Source organism: Populus alba, chromosome 10, assembly GCF_005239225.2.
Source record: "Populus alba chromosome 10, ASM523922v2, whole genome shotgun sequence".
NCBI lineage: Eukaryota > Viridiplantae > Streptophyta > Magnoliopsida > Malpighiales > Salicaceae > Populus > Populus alba.
Genome location: NC_133293.1, coordinates 4616480 through 4625374, shown reverse-complemented (window position 1 = coordinate 4625374; position 8895 = coordinate 4616480). Strand labels below are relative to the sequence as shown.

At 33.3% G+C, this 8895-nt stretch overlaps 1 protein-coding gene across 2 annotated transcripts; it reads left to right on the top strand.

The window, feature by feature from the left end:
* The first annotated feature begins 1959 nt into the window (after positions 1-1959).
* LOC118034493 (AP-5 complex subunit mu) lies at positions 1960-8049 on the top strand. 2 transcript variants are annotated; one of them, XR_004685039.2, is made up of 9 exons: positions 1960-2164; positions 2259-2414; positions 2516-2833; positions 3463-3755; positions 3876-4771; positions 5249-5305; positions 5665-5783; positions 6907-6954; positions 7640-8049. XR_004685039.2 is itself a non-coding variant. In XM_035039805.2 (8 exons), the coding sequence occupies exons 1-8, from the start codon at positions 2097-2099 to the stop codon at positions 7709-7711; spliced, it is 1908 nt and encodes a 635-aa protein (XP_034895696.1). In that variant the 5' UTR covers positions 1961-2096; the 3' UTR covers positions 7712-8049. The 2 variants fall into 2 exon arrangements, 1 of the variants encoding a protein (XP_034895696.1); XM_035039805.2 differs by lacking the exon at positions 5665-5783 and having other exon boundaries at positions 1961-2164.
* Positions 8050-8895: the final 846 nt, after the last annotated feature.

The window sequence follows — 8895 nt, the reverse complement described above, 5'->3', positions numbered from 1 at the left end:
TATTGCTATGTTAATATTTAAAAAAATTATATTAAAATTTCATCACTTTTTATTTTTTTAAATTAAATTATGTTTTTGCTAGATTTATCGGGTTGCGCTTTGACGTATTAAGTTAGATGATCATATATAAAGATCGACTTCAACCCAATTTAGTTTAGGACTCGTGCTAAGATAGGGCAACTCAATTGACCTTTAATTTTAACTAAAATTCATTGAAACATTAACTATGCCCGCAAATATATATATATATATTTTATATATATATATATATATATTTGTATTACTATTAAAAAAATTGTTGGACCCATGATTGATCACAAACAACTAACTAGTGAATACTATAAAAAAAGGGAAGACTCGCATATATTTAATATATTCCAATAAATTTAAATTTAAATAAAGTTCCTAACACTGACCTTAAAATTTAAATTTAGAGAGTATAGAGTTAGAAAAACTTTAACCATTAGATCATTGAAAAAAAAAAAAATGTAATTCCCCTGAAAACATCAAAATCAAGAAAATTATTATTTTATTTTATGATAAATAATAAATAATACTTAAATAGTAAATACCAGCTCCGAGAAATAGAATAAAAATATCTAAATTTATTATAAGTTCAATAATAAATAAAATTTGAATATAATAGAAAACCGAATCGTGCATATATATTGCTATTCATGGGTTATGTTTGATTAATGTTTCATAACAAAATAATATATAGAAAATATAAAAATATATTTGATTGAAAAAAAATAAAGATAAAAATATAGAATATAGAATGATTTTTAAAAATTTATATGCTTTCAAGTATAATAAACATAAAAATATAAAAATATATTTCACTCTTTAGGAGCGTGTTTTAAATTGTATTTGAGTACGTTTTAGAAATATATTTATATTAAAAATATCAAATTTATATTTTTTAGTGTTTTTTAATGATTTTAATATACTAATATAAAAAATAAAAAAATATTTAATATATTTTAAAGTAAAAAAAATATTTTTTAAAAAAAATTCTCTTGCAGTGCAAAACACATTCTACTTCTTTACTTATTGATAACCAAAACACTAATAGGTAAGATCCTTTACCATTAAAGTCCTGTTTATTATTGTGATCTAACTGTTTTTTTTTTTTTTTTTAATTTAAATTATTTTTTTTACTTTTAAATTATTTTAATATATTAATATTAAAAATATTATTTTAATATATTTTTCATCAAAATACATTTATAAAAAATCTCAACCATACTAAATACACTCTAAATTTTGAGTTTGAACCTGCGTTTGCTGAAATTTTGAATTTTTTTTTTGCTAAAATTGAGTTCGGTTTGTACTTTTTGGATCGTTTTGATGTGTTGATATTAGAAATAATTTTTAAAAAATAAAAAAAAATTATTGACATGTATTTCGGCATGAAAAGCTATTTGAAAAACAATCACTACCATACTGCCAAACACACTCTAAGCCGAAGAGAATGATCAAAGAACGAGATAACTTCTTCACTTATTGATAACCAAAACACTAATAGGTAAGATCCTTTACCATTAAAGTCCTGTTTATTATTGTGATCTATCTTTTTTTTTTTATATATATAATTTAAATTAATTTTTTTTTACTTTTAAATTATTTTAATATATTAATATTAAAAATGTTATTTTAATACATTTTTCATCAAAATACATTTTATAAAAAATCTCAACCATACTAAACACATTCTAAATTTTGAGTTTGAACCTGTGTTCGTAGAAATTTTGAATTTTTTTTTTGTTAAAATTGAGTTCGGTTTGTACTTTTTAGATCGTTTTGATGTGCTGATGTTAAAAATGATTTTTAAAAAATAAAAAAAATATTATTGACATGTATTTCAGCACAAAAAACTATTTGAAAAACAACCGCTACCATACTGCTAAATACACTTTAAGCTGAAGAGAATGATCAAAGAACGAGATTAGATTTTAGGCAGCGGCATCGTTTCACAGCTTAACAAAATATCTCCAGAAGACACGTGCACATGCATCTCTCCTCTTCTCTGTGAGCTTCGCTTTAGAAGCAAATGGTTTTTTCGTTATTTGCTTTTACCAAGTGACAGCGAAGTCATGCCTAGCAGTTGCAGCATCAGAGCTCTCTGGATCCTCAACAGCCTCCACGCCGTCGTTTTATCTCGGTAACTCCTCCGTCGATTTCAGCCTTTCGTTCTCATAATAATAACAATAATTGCGATCACCGACAATTCTGCCCTATCGTGATCTTCTAATTAGGAAATTCCCGGTGGTGGAGAAGCAGTGGCGTGCTGCTTGTAAGACCATAAACGACACCTCAAAAGATGCAGAAGAAGATCCTCTCAAGTACACCGTTTCCCCCGTTCTCCCGAACGACGCCGAACTATCTTCCGCTTTTGTTGCGAGAAAGAAACGGTCAGTTTCGATTCTTAAAAATACCCTCTCCAGTCTCCTCCACTCTGTAGTTATCGCAAGATTACTCTTAATTTATTAATGTTTAAATTATGTAATCACAGTGAGGGATCATTGCGAGGATACGGTATTCGTGTGAATAATCAATCGGTTGAAGGGTCGGATTCATGGGTGGATGATCCGATTACGCGGCATATAATAAGTATTAATGTAGAGTCAAAGGAGAAGGGAGGAGAGCATCATTTGTTATGGCCTTTGATTTTGCATTTAAGGGGAAGTTATGTAATTCTCGTGTTGCCATTGATTGAGCCGGTGCATTTGAAGGCCTACGCCAAGTTATGTAGGAAATCGGATTGTGGAAATGCTGTTGGAGTGGATGCAAGTTTGTCTTCTATCTTACTTGATGCCCCGTCCATCACAGGGTATGGTAAGTTAACTTTTGAAAATAAATAAAATATTGACGATTTAAACTGGTTTTTTCATGGTGCGTGTATTCTCATTAACTGTTAGCTCAATGTTTGGTGTGTGGGATATATAGGATGGATTTACTAACTAGATAGTGTAATGCGTGTAAATATATCTCGAGTTTGGTACTGCAATGTTTTTAGAACTGTTTGCTCTGATGAGGAAATGAAATCAGACAGTAGAAGGAAGATTATAAGGAAAATTGTCAACTGGTGATTGCTGGTTGCTGGGCACCGGGTGATAGTGTGCTTGTATAATATCTTTACTTTCCATGAATATATGAATTGCTACTTGTTAGTAGTGATCATCTTGTGGCTGTTAGTAGTGATCATCTAGTAACTATACTTGCAGGATTTTTTGTGTTGCAAATTGAGCTGTAAATCCTCCCAAATTGCTGTTCTAATCCCATAGAATAAATGTAGGTTAAATTGATTCTAACCCTCTAATTTACACTTTGTCATGTGTACAAAATAGGCTTAAATGGATAAAAAGCTCACATAATTTTGTGGACTGAACTTTGATATGGCAGTCAAATCGTTTTGAACTTTGAACTTGAGATCATTTGCTCTCTTATTTTTTGTTACAGGGCATTCATGGTGGCACATGCTATCGGTGACATAATTGTGGGTGATGTGGTAGATCCGGATGTGGTTGTGAATGCAGCACCATCTGTGGGAGGGTTGTTGGATTCTCTAACTGGAAGCATAGGGATAGCAGGTATATCATCTAGGGCAAAACCTGTGGCTGCACCAGTTGCATCTGCAACACCCTCTAGCGCTGCTTCAATTGGGACTCTTACAGCCGATACTCCAAAACTTGGTTCAAGGCCCTTGGATAAAGATACACTTCGAAATTTCATCAGTAGCGCAATGCCATTTGGTTTGTTATTTTAATTATGGTTTTGTTGGTATCAAACTTCTATAACATTTACTTTCTGGATCAGAATGTGAATTCCTAATTCTATTTGATGTGTTGGCTGTTTGTCTATCTACTTTGCAGGTACTCCTTTAGATCTCAACTACTCCAATATTTTTGCTATCAAGGCTAATGGCTTTTCTTCATCAGATCTGCCTCCTGCAGATATCAAGCAACCAGCATGGAAGCCATATCTTTTCAAAGGAAAGCAAAGAATATTTTTCACAATTCATGAGACTATTCATGCAGCCTTGTATGACCGGGAGGAGATTTCAGATACCATATCAGTCTCGGGTCAAATAAACTGTCGAGCAGAATTGGAAGGTTTGCCTGATGTATCACTTCCTTTGTCAGGATTGAACAAGGCTCATGTTGAGGTTTTATCATTCCATCCCTGTGCCCAAGTTTCAGAACATGGTGCTGATAAGCAAGCTGTGATGTTTTCTCCACCATTAGGCAATTTTGTTTTAGTGCGTTATCAAGCCAATTGTGGCTTTGGTCCTCCTATAAAAGGATTTTACCAATTGTCAATGGTCTCTGAAGATGAAGGTGCATTTTTATTCAAGTTGCATCTAATGGAGGGATATAAGGCTCCTTTGACTATGGAATTCTGTACAGTGACTATGCCTTTTCCAAGGAGAAGGGTTGTCTCTTTTGATGGGACCCCTTCTGTTGGAGCAGTTTTAACCACGGAGCACTCGATTGAATGGAAAATCATCCCAATTGGTCGGAGCCTTTCTGGGAAAAGTATTGAAGCAACTTTCCCCGGAACAGTTAGGTTTGCCCCATGGCAAATCCAAAGATTCCCTTCCTCTAATTCTGGCTTTGGAAAAATGGGTGATGAAGATAGTGATGTTGAGATAGAGAGTACAAGCAATATGGCAAATGTGGAGGAATTCTTGATGGAAAAAATGAGCAAGGATCTTCCTCCAGCTGATCTAGAGGAGCCATTTTGCTGGCAGGCATACAGATATGCTAAAGTATGTGCTTTGTCTCTATTTCTTTATCCTTTGATTAGTTTCATGGATTAGAGAAAACATCTTTCCTAATGCATAGCCTGTACTCCTTTCAATATGCTCTAACTTTTTACAAAACAAGGGATTGAACTTTGGTTTCTATTTTTAATATTTCTAACCTGGAAGTTTCTGTGCCTTCTTTGAAGTATATGGTTGTCTTTTGATATTTGTTTACATAATCTTTTTGTTGTTTATAGTAATCTATTGACAATCATCATTCATTAATCTGTTCTTTCCTTGGTTGCTTCTATATTTAAGTTGTTATTAATGTAGATGTAAATGATAAATAACAATGAATGGTTGGATACCATGTTGTAGTATCTTGCCATTGCATTGATTTATTAGTTGCAGAATAAAATCTGTTGTTGTAATACTGAACTGAAATGTGTTGCTGGTTTGACATCACATTTTGCTTGTACATTTCTAACTTGTTCATTACAGGTATCTTTCAAGATAGCTGGGGCTTCATTATCCGGAATGTCCATCGATCCTAAATCTGTAAGTTTGTTACTCCTAATTTTCTTCTTGCAGTTAGGGACAATTGGTAGTTGATCATCTTGTGCGATCTAACAACTCAAATTCACATGTCAAGAATAGTATCATTTACCCTAGTTTAATAATTTAGGCCTTCAGCTACGTGGTCCTTTCAGAGATCGCATCCTACTGTAATAAATGATGACAAAATGTAACTTTTCACCTTATTTAGATCAACTAATTGTTGTGATGCGTGCTTCGCATGCCATTCACATCGTTTTCTCCAATTTAGTTGAGTGGAGTACTAATGCATAAGAGACTATTTAGCAATGGCTTAAATTTTATTTATTAGTTCTCTAATCTAATCAATGACTTATATATAGTGTTGTCAAAAGGCACTGAGGTGCTCTAGGGGAGGCAAGGCCACAACGCTTTTATTAGCTTCAGACGATGAATTTCAATGAAGTGCTGCCTAGGCGAGCTCCTCGTGAGTGGGTGCCAGGTGTTAAAGCGAGCGCCTTATTGAAATACTTATTTTTTTGTTGGATTTTTTGAACTGATTTATGTTTTGATCTATTTGTCCATTTTTTTAATTTACCACAAGAAATAACTTAGGGGTATTTTTGTAAAAAAAAAAGATTAGGGTAAAAAAGAATAAAAAATAATTAAAGTGGGGAGACATGCAATCAAGGAAGGACACTTTTGAAGAGAAACATCAGCCACACTTTGCGTTGAACAGAGTTAGAGTACAATAACACAAGTACAAAACAAGAAAGCATGGATGGAGATGTTTTTGAAGATTAATGAATAATGATGATGATATTTAAGTTTGTTTTTTGATCTATTTGACTACTTACTATTCTAAATTATCTTATTTTGTTTCAAGGGTGAAAAATATAACTTTGTACTATTATGTTATGGTATTTTATATATACATTTTTTATTTTCTAATAATCTAATCTTAATTGTGAAGATATATATTTTAGATTTATATAATATAATATAATTATACACATGTTTTTTTAATCTATAGCATATTGCCTCGGTTCATTCGGGCGAGCACCCAACGCCAAGCCCCTTGGGCATTTTACAAGCTTGGCACCTTTTAGCGCCTTTTGCCTTTGACAACACAACTTTTATATCATCTAGTCATTTTAGCTCATGTGTTGTGCTTGATTTCACTTTTTCTTTCACAATGATGATTTAATATATTAGTAAATTTAAATAGTTCTTGTACAAATTATTTACCGTAAATAGTCCTTATACAAAACTGAAGGTAAAATTGGGTCCTTTAAATGGGACCAGGTTTCCAAAATTCTTGGATTTTTTTTTTCTTTGAACGCAAATTGGATTCCCAGAACTCTCACTAGGATTTCCTTGTGCTTGCCTATGTGCATGAACACATGCCGGCATTCTCTACCTTTTCTGGTTAGTACCTAGCTTGGTACTTGTGACCTCCCCCCCAAGCCTCCATACACTGCAACTCAAAGTGGAATATTTTATACTCAACATTTGTACTAGTGATCATATAGCAATGGTTTTTAAAGAGTTTCCTGATGTTAGATTTTACCTGACATGCACATTCTAGCACGCCACTCTCTAATTACTTTGTGGACTTTATGTAGGTTAGCATCTATCCTGCTGTTAAAGCACCCGTGGAGTTCTCATCTCAGGTAAGCTTATCTTCAGAATCCCCATTATATAAAGTTTGATGTTGCAAACAAAAACTATAAACTAAAGTAGATATTCAGATTTCAGTTGGAACTGTTTTATTGTAAAATCTGTCTGTTCAATGCTGTGAATTAGTGCACGTGTGTTTGTTGAGTTCAATGATATTGAGAGATTCTTCATAGATTTTGGTCAAATGGTGGTCATAATTTTAATGTAATTGAATATCTGGAACTCCCTCCCCTGCTGTGCTGATCCTGTCGTCACCTTATCACCTCTTTGAGACATCCAATATTTGGGTTTGACTACATTTTCTCTTTATACAATGGGATGAATACATCTTGTGATCTTAAAGTCTCAATCCAAAGGAGAAACAAGGTTTGATATCTTGAAGTCATTTGTTTAAATTTCTGGCATTGATTATATTACTTGTTTTATTCATCAAGTAATGACACTCATTTGATTCGTACAAGTCTCGCTTATACCCCTGGAAGCTAAAATTAGTTACATGCTCATAATTGATATTCATCCTGTCTCTCATTTTCCCCGACTCTGTACTGACAGTGCCTTTTCTTTTGAGTTGACATTGAATGGAAGTATATTATAAATCCATCTCCTGTGTTTTTTTTTTTTTTTTTGTCATTTTATCTTTGCCCATTATTAAAATTATGATTTGTTTTATTTTAACAGGTTACTTCTGGGGATTATATATTGTGGAATACACTGGGGAAGTGTCCATCTGCAGCTGTGGCTCGGGTGTAGAATTCGGCTGCAACCAAGGAAATAGGAAAATATTAGAAGAAAACTTACGAGAAAGATACTTGTGGCTAGTTAATTGATCGTACCCTGCTCAAATAGTTTGAAATATTATGCATGCTGGTGGGTAATTGGTACTAAATAACTCTTGCATGTGCAGGGATTTGATGCTAAGCATACTCGATATGCACAAGCATCATTTTTATCGGATGGATTGTGTTGTGAAATAGGAGTTGAAAATGAGGGGATTTTGGTTGCCAAGTTATTTATTGGACAGTTGTTGACATTTGCATTTCCAAAAAGGTACATTTTTTTAAGGCTGTAATTAAGTTCTTGATATTTTAGATTTTTGTAAGTTCTTGTTGGAAAAGGTAACTGAAATATCTGCGACTAGATATATACACGAGGCAATTCACCGAAACAAAAAAAAAAAAAAAAAAAAACCGAAAAAAATATAAAGAGAGTCAAAGCTACGTTCACGGTTCATAGCTTTCCTAGCACTGGCGAAGCTTGAGAAAGAAAGAGAGCACTCTGATGATGCTTAACTTAATTCATAAACATCCACGCTATCTTGGTGTTAATATCTTGTTTTCTTCATCGAGTTCAGTCTTGGGAGTGACAAAGGTGAAGAATGAATTTTTGCTCCATGCCATTTTGAATCTACCTTGATTTGCATGGAAGCTATGGAGAGGTCTTTTGTCCCTGAAGATGGAGTCCAGTACCTCCTAGTTCGCCGTTTCATACATTCTCAGAAAACAAAACAAAAAAAAAAAAACAAGGTTTTTCAAAACAGCACCATATGTCTTCTTCTTCGCCTGGATGCACGAGGCGGGGGAAGAAAAAGACTTTCTCCCCCGCTTTTTCTCCTCTACATCTTTTTTCTAAACCTCAAAAAGATGCCGACACAACATTCCCACTTGCTTGCCACATGGTGGAAGAATGGAGGGGGCATATTCCTTGGGTGGTTGCATACAGTGGCGGAGCCACGTGGGGACAAAAGGGGGCAATTGCCCCCTTAACTTTTTTTTTTTTTTTTAAAAAAAATTAATATATTAGTTTAGGGAATTTACTGCAGGGAAGGAAGGAAAAAGGAAACTTGCATTGTTTATAATTAATGGTACCGGGCCTTCCAATTTAGTGTATATTTATAATATAATATAATAAATATAAACAACTCATTGCACAATTTT

Excerpts from the sequence above, each read along its gene's own strand:
- LOC118034493 (XM_035039805.2), top strand. The coding sequence starts at position 2,097 with ATGCCTAGCAGTTGCAGCATCAGAGCTCTCTGGATCCTCAACAGCCTC. Across the intron at positions 2,165-2,258 it reads CACGCCGTCGTTTTATCTCG|GAAATTCCCGGTGGTGGAGA; the intron begins GTAACTCCTCCG and ends TCTTCTAATTAG. Across the intron at positions 2,834-3,462 it reads GATGCCCCGTCCATCACAGG|GGCATTCATGGTGGCACATG; the intron begins GTATGGTAAGTT and ends TTTTTGTTACAG.